The following is a 20,591-nucleotide window of genomic DNA, read 5'->3' as shown; positions in this document are numbered from 1 at the left end:
TCCATGACACTGGCTCTTGTCAGCAGCTAATTTCAGTACACAAATTCCGCAGATATCTTTGCACATGATGATTTTCACCAACCGCTGAAATTACTTCCCAGCATTAGGAGATTTCTGTGTTAAAAAGTGGCAAAGGGAAACAATCCCTAGATGAAATTTTCAATGCAATGTTTTACAAATAAAAAGTTACAAGTAGTAAAAATAGTACAATAGCATCCTTCTCCAATTTTACATACATCTGATTATTACAGATAACCTTAACAGAGTAAGTTGGTTGATGAGGTGGTGTAAAGTTTCAAGCACCAGAGTTTAAAGCCAAGGTTGCTGGACACTGCTTTGCTACTTGCAAAGTATCAGTAACAGCAGCAAATTTTTGGCTGCTCCTAATGGAGTAGATTCAACAAGTAATACAGACCTCAAATTCAAGGCCGTACAAAAGAAATGCCTCTTGCTCTCCCCTCAGTGATCTACTGCTATTGTTTCCTTGTATATCGAAGCTAAAAAAAAAAAAAAAAAAAAAAAAAAAAAAAAAAAAAGAGAGAGAGAGAAATCACTGTACTTCTAGCGATTTTACTTTCAGGTTTCTCAGATGAGTAACAGCAGACTGTTCTCTGCTACTGTAAGGAAATCAGCCATCCTTAGACAAGCTTCCTTTTCCTGTTGTGTCTCAATCGCTAGCCAGAAAAAGAACTATGAAAGCTGAACTGAAGTACACAAGAAGTACAGCATTGTCTGCTAAGTGCTTCACAGATTAAAAGCTGGAAGGGTGTCTGGACAATCAATACAGACACAAAGATCCTTACTGTTGATCAGCTTTTGCCAGTGAAACGTTCGTTAATACGTGCAGAATAGAAAAAAAAGGACATCAGAGAGTTATTTAAAAGTTTGGCTTCCTAAGAAAGCCATATACTTTGGAAATACAAGTATTAAATCCTTCAGGCAAACTACACGTAGTAAAATATCATTACAAAAATATATACTTTTCTAAAATTTACACTATGGTAGGCACTGTAAATAAACCTGCTCTCCCTGAAAAGACTGGTGTCACTGGAAGCAGTAAACAATGTTAGTTATATGGCCCACAGTAAAACTGACAGCTACAGCTACTTCCAAGAACCTTTTAGTCACATACTTCTATCTTCAAGCTAAAAATACTATGCCAAAGTCTTTTAAAGAATACTGGAACTCTTCCTGAACTACAGATCCATCTACTGAACCCCCAAGAAGTGAAGATGGGAAGAATAGAGTTTAGTTTTCTTCTGATAAAAACAGAAAAAGTTTACTTCAGTGGGTACAGTTCAGTTTGATGCAGAAAATTTCTATGAAGAAACCACTTTGGTTCAACATATTGTGACTGGCATTTGAACCATGCATCAGAATACAAGCAGAACTGATGATTCAATAGCTTTACAGAAGGTTTAAAAATGCAACAACTCTAATCTTCCCCTAAATGTGTATTTCCTCGTTAAAAAAAAGATATTTCAGTAGGGATCAATACTGAATTTAAATGTTTTTCATCAGTCCTGATATTAGCAGTTAGGACATGTGAAGATTAATATGGCAGTTGTGAGAGAAACTAGAGGAAAGGCAAAAAAAACCCAACAGCTAGCATAGCATGCTTGCTACTTACTGAAACAAGCTGCATTTTAGAGATTTCTGCTGACAGCACTTTTTAAAGATATTACGGATCAATAAAAAGCTAAGCATTTTTAAAGAGGTTTTTTTTTTTCTTCTATAAATAAAAATATTTACATTTTTTTCAGGCAGGAAACAGCATCAGGGATTCACACCCCTTTGCTTGAAATGGAGACGTCTGACATATAATGCTACAGATAGTCAGATTTTTCCTCTTGAGAAAAGGCTTGCATTTTCAAAATGGCATGGTTTACTCAAGGTCTGATGCTGAGCACAAGTTCCTGCTCCTGAGACATTTACATTAATCCCAGTCAAACAAATATCTCTACTTCTGCACAACTGAAAATCAGTTAAAGAATTCAACAATGCATGACGGGTTTTGTTTCCAATTTTCAATACCATGACAGTTACAGTTGCTGGGTATTTTCCCCAAAAATGACTGCATGAGTCTACTGTAGAGATTAAAATGATTTCAAGATCCTGAAGAAGTCAGCACACCTTCTGAAAAGATTATATTTTGAATTGATGACAGCTGGGAATGAAAACAGAACAATCTTCAAGGTAATTCTTCAAGGAAAGATTTTACAGCAGTTTCAGGTCTCCTTGCTATAATCTTTAAAATCTGTTCCGCCAGTGTCTTGGGAAACTCCGTTTCTTCCTCAGAGATCAATGCTGGTGCACCGAGATGTCTCGTTAGAAAAAAAAAAATGTAGACAGACGCGTGTTCTGAGATTTTTTTTGTACCAGCTTCTAACAAAAGGCATGAGCGGGCTAAAATCCACATAAGGCTTTTTATAACAGGAGTATTTCATGGTCTGTGCATTTCTTCCACCTTGGTGTCCGACCAATAACCGTAAAATACACTTTTTTCGCAACACATGTCTGCTTTTATATTCAGAAGGCATTACCTGCCTTTACAGCTTCAATATCAGAAATCAATGTCCTGGCTAGGAAAATCCCAAAAATCTAAAAAGACAAAAAACAAACCATTTGTGAGATGAAACACTTGCAACATACGAGTCTGCAAGAAGTTTCTAAAAATTAGAGCCTATTACCATTCGTCATTATTGCAGAATGGGAACCTACTTCTTATGTGTTCCTATTGCACTATACTGATGCCAGTGCAACTACTCTTGCAAATAAAGACATGCATTCATAAAGCATTTGCAGATTCAGATATCATTTCACAGCCAGGATCATCCATCAAAGCATGGCTATTACTAAAAAGTAATAAAGGCAGAATCTTGCAGGAAATAAGTCATGAGAAAAAGATGCTTTCATGTAACACTTCAGGAGCATTCAAAATAAGCTACTAGATGCCCTAGGGCTGAAAGAAATCCACTTTGCAAAGTTTACTTGAATCTTACAACACTCACACTTACCTATTCCTAAAGTTACAAGTCATGCATTTTCATTCATTCCACAACTTTGGATAATCCAGTCAATTTTCTGATCAAGTTTTTTTAAATACATACAGAATGTACAATTACCTGTACTAAAATGAAAATCTTGGTCACAAACAGTAGTTAGGAGAGTCCCAGATTATTCTGAGACATTTAAATCTGAAATTTTAATGTTCATTAAAGTTCTCAGTGAAAATCTTCCTTTACAAACTGAAGATAAATTCTTAACTCAGCACATTTCCTGAAACGCTCTTAGAAAAACAACAAGAGTGAGGTGAAGTTTTGGAAAAGCTGAAATGTTTGTTTTAGATGTAGACAGGCTATGTCTAATTCTCAGTCCTACCATGAAATAGTTTAATGCACAAGACAGACCCAATTTGAAAATACAAGTGACTGTGAAAGTGGTTTCACAGAGACTCAGGACATGAATAAGAACAACAACATCAAGTTATTGTCAGTCACCTCACTGCCAAAAAGATTATCTTGAATATCTTCCGGTGTTCTCAAGACAGCATCTCTCAAAGCCATGGAAGCACTATCATTAGATGGTGATAAAGTATCAAAAAACAAGCAACAGAGGGCAGTATTGCCATGGCTGGGAAAAAGTATTTTGCCAGCACTTTATGTTCAACTATTTTCAGTTAAATGGAAAAATATATTCCATAGTAGCTTCACAAGTTTGTTATTTCCCACTGAAGTGAATCAGTATCAGAGCAAAGGAATTTTGCTAAGTGTAAATAACTGCCACAACGAAAGCAGGATCCACCTTGAAAGAATTACTCTGATATGTTTTACTGAGAATTTTGGTTCTCTTCTTTGACATACCAAGCACCGACAAAGTACTGGAAGAGGTCACAGCAACTCCTTATCTGGTTCTCACAATACCACATTTGCACCAATTTCCCTCCTCTTCTGTTCTCAACTTCTTTGAGCAGTATGCTACACATTACCGTTCAGCTGGCTGGAAGCAATCTTAGCATGAAGGACAGAATTGTATTTTAGTGATTTCACATATGTGAGAGAAGGCTGTAGTTCAGATCTACTGAATAGATGACCAGAAGGCTTCCCCTGCCCCACAGCATATTGAAATGTAAGAAATAAATTATTGTATCACATTATATAAAGTGACCACATACTAGCATATTGTTATATTAATATATAACAATATACATCACATCATCATATAGTGTATGTATTATAATTGTATTGTATTTTTAGGATGACCTTCATTGCTTTGAGGAACATAATCTCAACAGAACTAAATTAGCTGATATCAGATATTTTCACTCTGTCCCTATCCCTATTTTTTTCCCCATACTATTCTTATAACTAAAAAAATACAGTGTCAAAATACTTACTGTACCTCTCTCTCCATAATGACTTCTACCTTCAGCAGGTTTGTATCTGCAAACTTGAAACTTTTTTCAAAGCAGCATAACAAAACCAACTAACCTGGAGCAGTGAGATAGCTATGAAGACACCGGCAACAATGTAGATATTTCGGGGTAACCATGCTTCAAGAGCAAGGATACATCCTTTGACAAAAATCTGATTTTCCCATTCACTCTTGCTCTGAATGTAGAGAGGAAGAATGTTACTTTTCTGTTCAAGTTTATTATAAGATCAGTCAATCACATAATACAGCTAAACTATGTAGTAAAGTTTTTAAACAGACTCCAGAAATACAAATACGCTCAGATTAAACCAGGGAATGTCAGACATTGATTTGAGTATCTTTGTGCAAATCCTGATATTGCAACACTTTAGAATTAGCAGAGAGTAGTATTCAGAGTTAGACTATTAGAACCAAGAATTGAAATGCACATTTGAAATGCAAGTTTTACCCCTTTTTGAAACACACCTTTCCTTTTACCTGTTCCATAACTTGTTTTCTCCACCCTCCCACAGTACAAGTTTACTTTAAACAAAGGAAAATCTCTACCACACTCTACTTCTGTTATGATGTAGCACAGCTGATCAGCTCCCAGAATTTTAAGCTGACATACCTATCAGCAATTCCACCATTTTTATAGTTTTGCCTATGCAGGCTCAGAACATGACAGACAGCAAGATCTCAGCACCTTACCTTCTTTCTGACATCATAGCCACACTGCGTATTCACAACTTTTTGCTGCAAAGGAAAAAAGATTTATTTTAAATCAATTGAATTCTACTCATTTCTGTTTAAAGGAAGTTTTTCTGTCTTTTAGATTCACAGACAAACAAGTACTGTCAGAAACAACCATTTTAAGAAGCATTTACAGTAAAAATGAGCAAAGCACTAGCAGAACACAAGAAAAGTAGTGACAAAGCAGAGGTGTATACTAGCAGGAAAATATCGTCCACCAGAAATCCCAGCTTCTATCGCTTGATTTTCAACTAGCAAGGACTTTTCAACATGATGCGTAGCAACTGTACTGCCAGCAGATAGGTAAGACAGCTGCATTTCAAAGATCAGTTTCATGTCAGCTATTTCATATAACTCCTCAACACTGAGGTAACAATAAAGGTATCGGGCAGATTTATTTACACGTGCAGTGGAGAAATGCGCCTTACAACTTCGTAATTTCAAGTGGTATACAACTTGCTATCCCAATCAGTTAAATCAAGTAACAGCTGTAAGCTACTTGAGCCCCCTCAGTTGATAGTTCAGTCTCACACACAACCCAGCTCCAAGACAGACCTAGTCTTGAAGACAAAACACTCCAGTTGCAGATTCAAGTAGGAAGACCATAAACACCTTCCAGATTGCAACCCCACACAAGCCAATGACAGTATTTATCTCCAAAGATGCAAAGACATTCATTTTAAGACATTTTTTGTTTTGTCTGTATGAGACTTATCAAAACATATATGTATTACACAATTATAGCATAATCTACACAACAGTGAGTTATATTGAAATATGAGGAGTAGACTCTCACATTAAAAACATTTAAACATACTTGTGTCTCCTTAAATACAGCAGCAGCAACAGAAAAATTTGCAGTGGAATAGTATTGCACCAAATTAAAGTAGAAAATAATTACTGAGTAATCTGAACATGGAATATTTCCCTGACAAAGTCTTTCCTTGGCTGATTTCCAAGACAATCAAAAGCCTTAGTATAACCTACCAATGGCTATCTGCTCCACACGAGGACTGCTGGACTGACTTTGAGCTCTAACTATTCCTACTAATACTACAGAGTATTATACGTTAGTTCGTACCTCCGCATTTTGGCTTTCACCAAAAGGGTCAGATTCTTGAAGTTTACTAAATAGATCTTACCAATAAGCACCTAAATCTTCCCAAAACCAGAGAACTGACCCAAATACTTCACACTAAGTTTGTGCATGAGCACTTTAGTTGCTGACAAACAATCAGCAGAGTTACTCCAACTTCTCTGGCAGAGGGGTGGTGTAACATTAATTCTAACTGGGGCAAACACGCTGCTTAGTCAGTGCTCTCAGGCCCTTACAAGCTAGATAAGAGGCCAGGAATTCAAGGAAAATTTATTGGGAATAAAAAAAAAAAAAAAAAAAATATCAGCCACCAATACTTGCAGGCTCAAACTATACAACAATCTCTTGAATTCCTGGTGACAAATTTTCAGCTGTACAACATGTTGCTGTATTTGGACTCTAAAAAGGATGGAACAAACAAAAACAGTTTGCCTGACCAAGAGTAATTTTTGATCATTTAGAAGACCTTTTAAAGCCCTAGCCATCACACCATATTCAGGAAGTACTTCCTTTCATAACTCTCCAATCACATTAGAGCAATACAAAGCCAGGAAACAACTTACTGCAGGATCAGGTATACAACAGGAAAAAGGAACGCCGCACTTCTCACGACTTTTGCTTTCACTGCTGCAGTTAAAGTATATGTTAAAGTCCCAGTCATCTGGACCTTGGGCACCACAGCAATGGTTCTGCAACAGATAAACAAACACTTAGCATTTGGGGGTATTTTAGAGACAATTGAACAAATTCTCTGGATGATATTTGTTCATCATCTTCACTTTCTCTAAGGCTGTGCAGAATCAATGGCAACATCACAGCAAGAAAAATGAGTAGTCAATACTTTAGCTCTATGAAATTAAAGCAATACATTTGGCATACTGCTCCTGGAAATAGGTGTCGGCATGACAAGCAAAATCATAAAAATTACCACTTTAGATGTAATTGCTAGACATAACCAGCATACATCCATAAATGGTGCAACAAAATAGTTTACACAAATGCTTTGTAACCCATTATTTCCAAGTCAACCAAAACCAGAAAAACTATGAAAAAGGCTTCTTTAAATTGGTGGCTCCATCCTCAAATCTTCATGAATCAACAGGTTTTCTTCTCCTTCTTCACTGTAAAAAGTGGATCCAAATATTTGTGAATACACTTCTGTCTTTTAAATGAGAAGGTTTTCATATCCAAATGAATTAACTGGTAAAGTCTCACTAGCTCAAAGGTCAGTCAACTCTGGAAATATTTCACATTTCTTGACATAAACATTGTAGTGTAATTACCATAATTGCAGGTTGGGGAAGTCCCAACATTTCAAGGAATGTTCAATTCCTGGACCTAGTGAAAGCTAGTTTCTTATTAAGTTATGCTTTGCAGCTTACTGGCCCGGGTATTTAAGGGAGCAAATCTTTCTCCATAATTTGAGTTCTTGAAATGTTATACCATTGCACAGATTTTCCTGGTACCTCATGAAGTTCCATCCTCTTAGGATACCTCTACCATCTCTCCTCTGCCCACTGCCTGTCTTCACAAAACTTGCATTAACCTAACTGTTGGCAAGACCACCAAAACTTGAAGTCAGTAAATGGACTCAGAAGTTAAATTGTGACAGACACGGATGTGAACAGAGAGCAGAATTGTTTACACAGTTTTCACAGGAAATATGACTAAAGAGCTGAACAGAATGGTCAGAATAGAAAACACACCAAGAAAAAAAAATTAAAGTCACCGATACATTTACCATGAAGCAGAAGATGTTCATTTTCGTTTTTCTAGTCTCTCCTTCCTCACATCTGTGCCTTCATAAAAAGCCATACAACCACTAAACGCGCTAATCTACCTTAGTGAGGTACAGACTATGAAGTCACTTACAGGCCTGAAAGTTATATAATTAGCCAGAGCAAGGAGCTGCCTACAAAAAGCTCTCTGGATCCCAAGGCACACACTGAGAACAGAGCAAGTCAGGCTAAGGAGCACAGCTCCTTAGACGATGGGCTTCAGCGAGGCATTTGAACACACTGCTGCACCTTGTTCAACCTTTGCAGAACTACACTTGCTAATCAGCACCGAATATTCCCCCTCTTCCCTCAGTACTTTCAGGTATGGATCAACGACAGGCCCATTCAGAGATTTTTCTGGTCTTTCCTTCTTCAGGTTTATTAGCTTGTTAATCTGGCTAGTGAACTCCTTTTAGTAAGCTCAGCCTTTTATTTTCGTTGAAAAGTATTTAACTGGAGTCCAACTCTAAATCAGCTTAGCGTATTAGCCTGGCTGACTGCACGGAAACTAGATAAATAGAAAGAGCGACAACAGAGCAGACAACACTGAGACAATTACTGGTGTTGGACATGGCCAGGAGGAGCCCTACCTTACAAAAAGGTGCCCTTAGCACCGAAAGCTAAAGCAGAACAGCACTGAAATCCATCCAGGCAACTTAGAGGAAGCTTCTACAACAATGCACGCAAGAGCGAATGAACAGGATAGGTAAGCTGCTGGTAATATACAGCTGACCAAACTGCTATCCTCGCTAAAACGTACTTCGCTATCAAACTGAGCTGTGAGGGCGAATTTCTAAACATGATCTTCTAGAAGATGGAACACAGACAAAAATAACCTTCTTTCATAAGGAGAATATATATAGAAGAGAATCGTTTTACCCCTTTGTGAAGTACTCACACATGCACTCTGTTTCTCTCTGTATATGTTTTTTTTTTTTAACCACATACAAACACATAAAAATCAGAAGAATCACCCTCGCTGGTTGTTTTCTGGGCACGATTACAAAAGCCGCTGATTGAATGAAAGCTACCAGGCCCTTACTAACACAGGCCTTGTCATCTCCTGGTGTACATCACTGTCTTCTGGTAACTGAAGATTTCAGGACCACAGGAGCATAAAACTATTTCAACCCTCCTTGACAACCGCCTGACTAGAGACTAGCCTTTCCCAGTTAATGAAAATCATCTTTCGCTTCTAGATGAGGTGCATGTCAGAAAAGAAAAGGGTCTGTGCTGCATTCCCTGGCCTCCTAAAATAAGAGTGCAGACTACCACTTCCATTGCACAATTTTTTCAGGATAAAGAGTTTTTTTTGTTGCTCACTTCTCACTTAAACTGGTGCAAGACTGATCAGAACAGGGGAGCAAGTCAAGAACGTGAAAAGGCAGCTGGATGCTTAGCAGAGCCTCCACATTTGCAGTTCAAACAGCACTGCATTTTAGAGTACCTTGCCTCCCTGATGCTTTCAATGCAGAAAGAGTAAAACAGTACATCTGTATCAGGGCGCTATTAGCTATAGAATATGATAAATCTCTAACAAAAAGGAAAACTTCCAAATCTACATCTTCTCCTAGAACAAGATATGACAAGAAGTGACAGGATATGAACTTACAATTTTCTGTAGCGAATCAATGAGGTTCTGGAGATCAATATCATCTCGGTAGGATTTAATGTTATTCTCAAAGAATTCCTTCACCCTGTCCCTCACCCAGTCCTGGAATAGGAAGGCCAGGAATGCCACTGCCAGCTCCAGCAGGAATATAAACACAATTGCTCCACAGAACTGTAAAAAAAGTTCCAAATTAGAAAATATCCATTCATTTTGAATGCATCCCTACTCTAACTCCACCAGAAACGGACACAGGGAATTAAGTTAAAATTCTCACTCAGTACAGACACTGTGAGAACACAGCCTGTTAAATGAGAATACAATGTAAAGAAACACCCAAGAGGTAGGGTTATCTTTTTGTTTTGGTCACCTAAACTCAACAGTAAAATAAGCACCATATCACAGTCATTATGCACAGCAGTGAAAATATTAATAAATGAGAATCTGTAAAACTAGGCTAAAGTTGTCTTGATGTTACTTCTCGGATTGTTTCCAGTTTTATAATTTTTTGTCCAGCTTAACTGTGTTCAGACCTAAGGCAAAGAAGCAGCCTCAATTTAAAAACAAGATTTCACACCAAAGTCCAAGTTTCTTCCACCAAACATTTAGAAGTAGTTTTTAAGGGATTTTGTTCTCCTAAGCCACTATACCATCCCCTCTAGTAATTCCTTACTAAATATGTTCCAAAACATTATGTTTTGTGATATTACATATACAACATTAGATTGTGGTACACATACTATAACATCACTGTACAGTAGAATGAATGAAGAAGGGAAGAAATATTTTCCAGAAAGAGGAAAATATACATAGGTTTGAACCTACACTGCTTTTAATGTCATTACTCAGAGGCTCATCAGGGGAGTAAGTTTACCATATGCATTGTAAAAAAACAAATTCTATAAATCAATTATCTGGGTTTGCTACTAGTTCTTCGCTCATCATTCCCATAGGTCACATACATAATAATACCCTTATATAATTATGTTACTTACAAACTTCAGAAGGCAGATGTTTTCTCTCAGTGCTCCTACACAACCAGCAAATCCCAAAGTAAACATCACTATTCCCACCATTAAGACAAGCACCACTGGGTCCAGACCATGAAGACCAGTCACCTTCGTCAGATCAGACAATACACCCTGAAAAACAGGATAACAGAAAATGGTGACCACTATAAGCATGTTTTTCATTTAACATTCCTCCTGGATATCCATGACTTCCACATGATTCCAAATAAATTGGCTGCAAACCCTTGAGCTTGTCAACAACAACCCACACGGAAAAGCACCAATACCTATTCTCTTCACCCTAGAAGAGGAAGTATCATTGCAAAGATAATAGCTATTAATTCTTCTAAGAAGTAAATCCAGTGCAGTCGGTTTCTCAGATTACATTCTCCGAGGTCTATTTGCCAAACAAGCTTCCACAAGATGGTGCCAAAAGCTTATTACTATCACTGAATATTCATTTAGTTTCAAGGAAAAAGAATTAATGCTTTATATTAATTTGAAATGCATCACCCAGAAGGGCACTCCAATTTCAAAGTCTTAAAAAAAAAAATTTAAGAAAATAATTCTTCCAATCCTTTCTGTTTAGGTGGCAGAAAGGGAGAGGCATTTTAACTACAAAGCAGGTTATGGGTTACATTTTAAGGGAGGGGAACAAAATCCTGTTTTGGTTTTCAAGGGAAGCAGATTTTTCCTCTCAACATTTTAGTTCTACCCCTTCTAGTGCTGAATAGTTTTAGGAATGCTCCTCCAAAAAAATACAGTAAATACAAAAAAATAGAAAAATACAGAAGTATATTCTATATATTCCCCTTTCACCCCAGATAAAATTCTTACACCAAAACAAGTTATTCCATGTAAGATACTTGCAATTTACGTAATTTAGCAGCAGTATTTTCTTTTTTGTTAACTATCCAGAGACACCGCTTATCTTGACAATAAACTTATCTATTAAGCCTGTCTCCCTAGGTCTTAGGACAGAATTTCTAAGTCTATGTAAATGTAATGCTAACACGGAGAAGCCCTTATTTCTAGATCAGGTTTTAAAAAAACTAAGTTTATATACCAGCTGCCATTAAAATCCCATCAAAGACATATAACACAAGCTTCTCAAGTAATGTGCAAGAACAATATGCAACATGCAGAAGACAGGAGGGACAAACAGTTGAAACTCTTAAAGTCAATGAGAACAATCTGTAGGGACATCCAGGTAGTCTTGCAATAGCCTGAGTGCTCACCATACACTCATCAGCAACACAGACATTTTAATAAGGAAATGCTTTCCCTTTAAAACAGAGAAATAACAAAAATCAACACAGTACAATATCCCATGAGTACATGTTTACCGTATTTCATTTTTTTCTTTATAAAGTATATTCTCAAGCTAACCATTTAGTGTAAGACAAAGATATCAGAGACTTGTAAAGTAATTCATATAAGCAGCCTAATTCTGTCAAGGTGTCCTGGTCTGAGGTATGTAATGTAAATCCTCATCTTGCTACTCAGGTATTTGTGCTAGATTTAAGTACAAAGAATATACATCCAAAAAGAATACCTTGGAAAAATCCATATCACTCTGTATTTAAGTGCTCACTTAACAAAAATGTCTTCAAAATACAGCATTAGAAGAAAACATGCACGTGGAGAAACTTTATCATCTGATGAAAAGACACTGATTATCAGTACTATAGTGATACGCAGTAGTTTATCTTCTTTCATAATGCATTCTGGAACAGATCTTGCTAGAGTTTTTAATCTGGCAACAGCAAGACAACCGGATTATTTTTACCAAAACTGGTTGAAGGGATGAAAAGAAAAAAAGAAATAATTGAACCGCAGAATTCAGAATCGCCTTGCAATGGCTGGTGACTAACAATTGAAATAGCCTATTAAAAAGCGGTGTTGAGAAGCAATGACTTCTAGTTAGTGTCACCAGTGACACATTTCCATTCTTACAAACTGTAAGACCTCACAGCTATCTAACTTGGTCTACTGGGTTAATTATGGTAGTTCCACCTAATCAAACCTTGGCTCAGACCCCAAAACCAAGGAAGATATGCCAAGATTATCTAGGCTAATTCAGTGTCTTTGTAGAACTAATACACTATGAAACCAAACACTTCACGACCACGATGTTGAAACTTTCACAACTATTTCCAGCCATCTCCTTCCCACACCTAAACTCAAGCACTTTTTTCAGACAATCTCACTTGCTCAAGCAACATCTTTTAGAAGAAAACTTCCTCTGATCAAAGCACGTTATGAAGAAAAGTTGGCAGGAACTGGGCTCAGATGTTGCTGGTTCACAGCAGTTTCTTCATGTTCACATTTGATGTTTACAACATTCACTTTTGAAAAGAAGGTTGTGGGGGTTTTTTTGCCTAACAAAAGATGTTAAGTGAAAAATCCCGAAGTAAACAAGAGAATTAATTCAAGGGACTATCTCATTCCACCTTACTCATCTCTCTAAGGATGATCTGCCTGTGCCAACTGCAGGATGGTAAAAGCTTTGAAGCGCAGGCTGCCCTTTACAATAGCACCTAGGTTTCCTACAGGCATACAGAAATGAAGTCTGATACCTGAAGTCAGTGTCAAAAATCCAAGAATAAAACTCAGCCTTTAAGTCTTCCTTTCAGTCGCTTAGAACAGTGAATTGAGGAGTTCAGCTGTACACACTTAACTTGTTTTCCACCTTCTTTTAATGCTTACAAACATTATGCCACCATCTCAACTGAAGTGTGTTGGCAACAGTGGGCAAACATGGACTGTCTTAAAAAAAAAAAGAAGTCTCTAATACAGCCCATTAACAAATGCCAAACCAGTTACTGGTTTGAGATACACTAATATTGAAACTACAAAACACAGCTGACAAGGGCAGATAATGAAGTTCTGTAAACTGCATGTTGACTGTCACAATATCACATTGCCACTGATTATAACACAAGTTACATGCACACACCTTCAGACAGTTTATATACCTCTGTGTACAAACACAAAGACAGATCAGCAGACTGAAGAATAAGTACACTTAATCATAGAATAAGTTCAGGTTGGAAGAGACCTGCCTGACACGGGGAGCCCAAAACTGGACGTGGTACTCCAGATGCAGCCTCAAGTGTGATTAATATTACTGGAAGAAGCTCCTCCCTCAAGCAGTGGCCACATTGGTGCTAATATAGCCCAGTACACTGTTGGCCTTGACATGAAGGCACACCTGATATTCAACTTCCTGATCAACAGGAGCTCATGGATTTTCCTCACACAGCTGCTTTCTAGGCAGCCAACCCCCAGCCCATACTGATGTATAGAGTTACTCCATCTCAGGCACAGGACTTTGCATTTCTGCCCCCCCCCCCCCTTTTTTTTTTTTTTAATAAACAAACTTCCATAAGTTTCCTGTCAACCCATTTCTCTACGCTCTTGAAGTCCCTCTAAATAACTGTCCTGCTTTGAAGTATACTGACTACTCCCTGTCCATTTGTTATTAGCCATGAACTTGCTGGAATGAAGTTAGGCTGACTTGCCTTTAGTTTCTCAGATCTTCCTTTGTGTCCTTCTTGAAATGGTTTTAACAAAAAAAAATGTTTTCGTGATGAGAGGGCTCAGTGTTATTCACCTTGCTTCTATTAACAGTTTATTATAATTTACTTTGTATTAGTGATTTTTGCAGTAAGTCTTGGGTGACTGATATTACCATCTATCCAGTTTTTATTGTATAGACTTTTAAATTTTTATGCAATTTAACTTTTACGTGACTGTTCAGAATAACAAAACCCAGTTATAAGATAATAAGGATAGGCCAATTAGATGCACCAGTTAAGGAGACTGGATTTGACTCAAACAGGGAATGCAAATCCAGATGGGTAACATTTTTACATATAGTATTTTCAACATTTCTCACAAACCAGCATTCTCACTTCGACATATTATCAGCTAAAAGATGCACAGGATTTATAGCCAGAAATAAAAACTGCTGAGGAATCAATCTGAAGTGTAGTCCTAGTGGAAAAAGAAAAAGACAAGGGAAAAAAACAGAGAAGTTAAAGTGACCCGATGTACTTCATGTTGCACTAAGAGACAGGATGTTCAAAACTCTTCCACCACCTGCAGTTTATCTTTGGGTTTACCACTTCAGCACAGCTTCTGGAATGTTTTTCTCTTACTTCCCATCTATTGTTCACCAAGATGTGTATCTGTAAACAGACAGATCCACACAGGCACTACAGCTGAAGAATGGCACTAGTATTAAAGGCTGCCCACACAGCACAGAACAACAGACATGAAAGACATACAGATTTCATGAGCCATTCAGAAATTCAAAACCAGCTTTGAAGCACTTATGTGCAAGACAGACTGAGAGCAGAAATAGTTCAGGCAAAATTTAAGAAATAAAGACAGAAACAGTCTGTCTTTGCCTTTTAGTACATTCAGTGTAGCATAAAGTCCATTTAGCAAATGGTGGTGGTTATGAGCTAGTCATTTCCAGCCACACAGTTCCTACGTGCTCCGTTACAGAACAGAAGATAATGTCTGAACATGAGAGAATACAAATTCAAGACAAGTTCAACACCCTCCCTAAAGGGCTGGAAAGAAAATCCTTTTTAACAACAGAATAGGAGGTAAATGCATTTGTGTGTGGAGATAGGCTGCTTACTATATATCAATGATATCACTAATCTAGTTATGAGAATGTGTGCACATACATAGGGAGTGGGGAGGAGGATAAATACCTCAGCATTAAGATAATCATAAAACTCTTTCAATTCCATAAAGTAGAGGAATCCCAGAACCTCTCTGTATGTGGGTAGCTGCTGCATACAAGCACTCTGATTAAGGAAGTGTTACGCTACAATGGTAATTAAAAAGTGTTCTTACTCAGCAGCACAAGTGAACAGTGAGGGCACCTGCCCTGCGCTGTTAATCAAGATGCAGATCAGTAAATCCGGTAGTAATCGTCACTTTTTCCTACTGCTTGTAGTCATATTGAAGCCATGCTTTTACATTCATAACAAAGGGGTGAACCATTCATTTCCATACCTATACCACCTCTTCTAACAGCTGAACTCTGTAGGTACATGCCCACACAGCTTCCTCTGAGGAAATTATTCAGCTGAAAGAAACCTTTGTCAAAAATAAGAGTATTACTCAGCTAGATATATTCCCCAATTTGTTCCTCTACACAGATATACCATCACTTAAGTAACTCCATGTGGAATAAAGTAGAAGACAATAGACAGCCTAAAGACCAAAATACTTCAGAAAGATGGTCCCAAAGATGCATAGGTTTTGTTGTTGGTGGTGGTTTTTTTTAAATATAAAAAGAAATATCTTTCAAATTCCTCCAAAATGCTTCTTGTTTTTATTAAAAAAGAGGTGGGTAGATAAGCGTATTTTAGAAAACATGCTTTCAAAAGAGAACCAGTTCATAAAGATTATTCATAAAAATTAAATTCTCCCTAGCATCCTGCTCTTAAGAGTTTAAAAAAAAAAAAAAGGTCTAAACATCAAGGGCCACAGCTTAACACCTGATCATTGAAGAGAACAAAACTCCAACTAAACTCAGTTTAGATCATTTGAACATGCTCCTGAGCTCATGATGCTACATTTAACCCTTGCTACTTCCTGAGGAAGTAGTATTACTGGGACAGGGGGTAGGAGAGGGCAGCCACCAAACAAGTAAGGTCATTTCTACCCTTACCTTTTCACTCCATGCCCACAGACCAGCTGCAAGGAAGGCCATCCCAGCCAGCTAAAACAAAAAGGAAAAATGCATTAGATACACTAATCAACAAATTCTCAAACACTTAACCAGTAGCACTGTTGCTCAAGTAAAACAAATATTGTCTGTGATCTAAAACAATAGTAATGGGACATTCCTCCCCATGAGTCACACTTGCAAAAAGGATTTACAGCACTTTTATTCCATAGCATTCTTGCATTTTATAAACTACTTTTTAAAAGTATTTCAATTTGATTATTCATGATTACTCAAAAAGCACACAGTACTAAATTAACAATTCCACATAGTAGCGTGCAAGTGGGAGTTAACCTTGTCCCAATGACTTGCTCTAAACCTTGTGCCTGAACATGAATGAAGATTTCATAATATTTAATGCATTTTGAGGTTATTCCCTGTTTAGTAATTTTATAGTATCACCCCCAGACAGTAGACATGCTTGACTCTTCATAACTTCTCAGTGTCAATGCTCATTATATTAGTTTCTTCTCTAATTAGATACAGTTTGTCTTCTGAATCCTTACCTTGTTTTAAGCCCTTTTGAATTAAGCTGATGTAATGGTCCATCCACTTACTTTCAATAACCAACAAATCTAATTGACAATGTACAAACCCTACACCAATTCATATTTTGTATAATAAATACTTCTGAATTACATTCATCCAAACAAAGCAAGAGATCCTTGTTCTAGTCTTTTATTCCCTTTCTCCATTCTCAGGCAGTTTGTCTTTAATATCCAATTTCAATAATCAAAATGAAGTGACCTCTCTACTAACTGAGGGCAGCTCCGCCTCATTACTTAAAATGGTATTCTACCCTGCTATGTCCATGTAACCTTAAAAGACATTGAGGTGCTGAAGCATATCCAAAGAGCAGCAAAGCTGGTGAAGGGTCTAGAGCACAAGTCCTGTGAAAAGCGGCTGAAGGAACTGGGGCTGTTTAGCCTGGAGAAAAGGAGGCTGAGGGGAGACCTTATCACTCTCTACAACTACCTGAAAGGAGGTTGTAGCAAGGCCGGGGGGGTGGGGGGGTGGGGTGGGGTGGTGGTATGTGTGTGTGTGGTCTCTTCTCCCAAGTAACAGGTGACAGAACAAGAGGAAACGGCCTCAACTTGTGCCAGGGGAGGTTTAGGATGGATATTAGGAAAGATTTCTTCACCAAAAGGGTTATCAAGCAGTGGAACAGGCTGCCCAGGGAAGTGGTTGAGTCACCACCCCCGGAGGTATTTAAAAAAAAAAAAAAAAGTGTAGATGTGGTGCTGAGGGGCATGGTTTAGTGGTGGTTTTTGCAGTGTTAGGTTTATGGTTGGACTTGATGGTCTTAAAAAGGTCTTTTCCAAACTAAATGATTCTACGATTCCATATAAAAGACTGAGGTTGCTCTTCCCCCAAGCCTTATACTTGTTGTCTAGTAAATTTCAACAATTGAAAGAGCTTTGAAAAAGGGGCCCTTTCCTCTAGGAAATGCAGCACCTCCCATGCACTAAACGGGCATTACAGTCAAATCTCCCACAGCACAGGCAAGAAGCAGAAATGGGACCCCTCTTACAGTCACACAAGAAAATACATGTATAGATTTTAAGTACTGCTGATTTCACTGCCTGCTGACCCTAAACTTCACTCAAGGCAAATGAAATTGTTCTGGGTTTACTCTGCTGGGGGGAGTAGGGGAAAGGAAAGCTAAAAAGGGCTGCAAGTGTAATTCATATAATTTTGTAAAAATTACTCAAATGATGTTATACACTTCTATCTAGGCATGAATTATTAAGCCCTAAAATATAGCATATAAACATACAGATTAACCAACGAAATCCACTACCAATACATGGGAAGAGTTACAACTGGGCAAAGCAGTGCTAAATAACTTAAATTTCCAGATGTTGCTTAATAAGCAACAGCACAATGATTACTCATCTCAGACTATGAATACGCCAAGTACATTTAAAGTGATGACTTGGATCAAAGCACAACTTAAAAAATACTATCAAAAACCACATGGATATAAACAGACTATTGACCCAGATTACACTTAAATCTTAACTCAGTTTTTTTCAGATGAACAGGCAAAACAGAAAAAAATAATAAAATTTGCATGTCATTAAGTTACACAGTACATGCAACTGATGGATCCTTCACCCTTTCTCATTCCAAATGCTCCAGGAATGCTGTGAGACAGGTGAAGACATCTGGTATAATTTGCAGTAATCAGGGCAAATTACACAGTAGACACAGCTGGATCTTTGGGAGCTTTTTCTAAAGAAATGACAAAAAAATAATTGGGAATACACACATCTTCCATACTCCGTATACACACTAATGTTAGTGTAACACACTAATACTGTGCTATTGAATACACAAATAGGGTGTCCTCTTCAGACTGGCTATCTTTCAATATAATGACCACCTTAAATTGTAATAGATTCTTGATTAAGTAAATTTTTCACTAGTATGCTTCATTTTCACCTCTGAATACAAATATTGCTCTCATGTTTTTATAAACTGCTCATTTTCACAAAACTACACTGATTTTGCAGAGTTATTTCCATGAGCACCTATGCAAACTATCTACAAGTAATCAGCAGAAAAATAAACTTAGTCTCCTAGAATCAACATGGATAAATCATAGAATCATAGAATGGTTTAGGTTGGAAAGGGCCTTGAAGACCATCGAGTTCCAACCCCCGTGCCATAGGCAGGGACACCTCCCACTTAGGCCAGGTTGCCCAAGGCCACATCCAGCCTGGCCTTGAACACCTCCAGGGATGGGGCCTCAACAACCTCTCTGGGCAACCTCTTCCAGTGCCTTACCACCCTCAAAGTGAAAAACTTCTTCCTAATGTTCAATCTGAACCTGCCCTCTTCCAGTTTAAAGCCATTCCCCCTCGTCCTGTCACTACATGCCCTAGTAAAAAGTCCTTCCCCAACTCTCCTGTAGGCCCCCTTTAGGTACTGGAAGGCTGCAATAAGATCTCCCCGGAGCCTTCTCTTCTCCAGGCTGAACAGCCCCAACTCTTTCAGCCTCTCCTCATAGGAGAGGTGCTCCAGCCCTCGGATCATCCTCGTCGCTCTCCTCTGGACACACTCCAGCAGGTCTGTGTCCTTCTTATGTTGGGGACTTCAAAGCTGGAGGCAGTACTCCAGGTGGGGTCTCACGAGAGTGGAGTAGAGGGGGAGAATCACCTCCTTTGATCTGCTGGCCACGTTTCTGATGCAGCCCAGGATACGGTTGGCCTTCTGGGCTGCGATCGCACACTGCTGGCTCATGTTGAGCTTCTCGTCAATCAGCAGCCCCAGGTCCTTCTCCTCAGGGCTGCTCTCCAGCCATTCCCGGCTGAGCCTGTATTTGTGCTCGGGATTGCCCCGACCCAGATGTAAGACCTTGCACTTGACCTTGTTGGTTGGCTTGGTCCCACCTCTGCAGCCTGTCCAGGTCCCTCTGGATGGCATCCCTCCCCTCCAGCGTGTCTACCTCACCAAACAGCTTGGTATCATTAGCAAGCTTGCTGAGGGTGCCACTGTCCATGTCACCGACAAAGATGTTGAACAGTACAGGCCCCAGTACCAACCCCTGAGGAACGCCACTTGTCACTGCTCTCCACTTGGACATCGAGCCGTTGACTGCAACTCTTTGAGTGCGACTGTCCAGCCAGTTCTTTATCCACCGAGTGGTCCATTTGTCGAATCCACGCCTCTTCAATTTAGAGACGAGGATATCACGTGGGACAAAAACTAAAACTTAATTCAGTTAAGACAAGTGATTCATAATTCTTACTAGAAGCAGCCAAACCACACACATTAGGTTTCTTTAGCAAAAGAACAGTGAAGTATGATGTACTTGCAGAAGAAAAAGCGATCAGACACTACACTTACAGGCGCAATTACCAAGACAACCAATTTGCAAAGAAGTAAAATTATAGTTACTTAACTGAATGAGATTTCTTTGCTTTAAATACCATGTGCAAAATACTTTAAAGTATATAATTGAAAACTATTGTAAAACACACCATTGTGATAAAAACACCTCAAAAGTTAGCATGACTGAGCATACCCAATACAGAGTTCTACAGAGAATTAGCACCCTCTCTTTAGCACTCTTGCACAGAGGCATTCAAGTGACTGCTATGAGGCAGACCAGGGAACTCATCCAGCCTGAACTGAAAGAAAAGCTTTAATCTTCATCAGCTCACCAAACTAA

General features: G+C 38.4%; 1 protein-coding gene across 1 annotated transcript in view; it reads right to left on the bottom strand.

Annotated features, from left to right (window-relative positions):
* Positions 1 to 2,529: 2,529 nt before the first annotated feature.
* Positions 2,530 to 20,591, bottom strand: part of TSPAN14 (tetraspanin 14) — a gene marked incomplete at its 3' end in the record, with an annotated part of 40,641 nt that continues 22,579 nt past the window's right edge. The window contains exons 3-9 of the mRNA XM_082486587.1: positions 16,358 to 16,408; positions 10,645 to 10,791; positions 9,653 to 9,823; positions 6,826 to 6,951; positions 5,125 to 5,169; positions 4,491 to 4,610; positions 2,530 to 2,601 (exon numbers count right to left, since the gene is read on the bottom strand). Coding sequence (XP_082342713.1) covers positions 2,530 to 2,601; positions 4,491 to 4,610; positions 5,125 to 5,169; positions 6,826 to 6,951; positions 9,653 to 9,823; positions 10,645 to 10,791; positions 16,358 to 16,408 — 732 coding nt within the window. The remainder of the gene's footprint in view (positions 2,602 to 4,490; positions 4,611 to 5,124; positions 5,170 to 6,825; positions 6,952 to 9,652; positions 9,824 to 10,644; positions 10,792 to 16,357; positions 16,409 to 20,591) is intronic.

This window comes from Vanellus vanellus (assembly GCF_965231255.1).
Source record: "Vanellus vanellus genome assembly, chromosome: 7".
Classification (NCBI taxonomy): domain Eukaryota; kingdom Metazoa; phylum Chordata; class Aves; order Charadriiformes; family Charadriidae; genus Vanellus; species Vanellus vanellus.
This window is presented reverse-complemented; position numbering and strand designations above follow the sequence as displayed.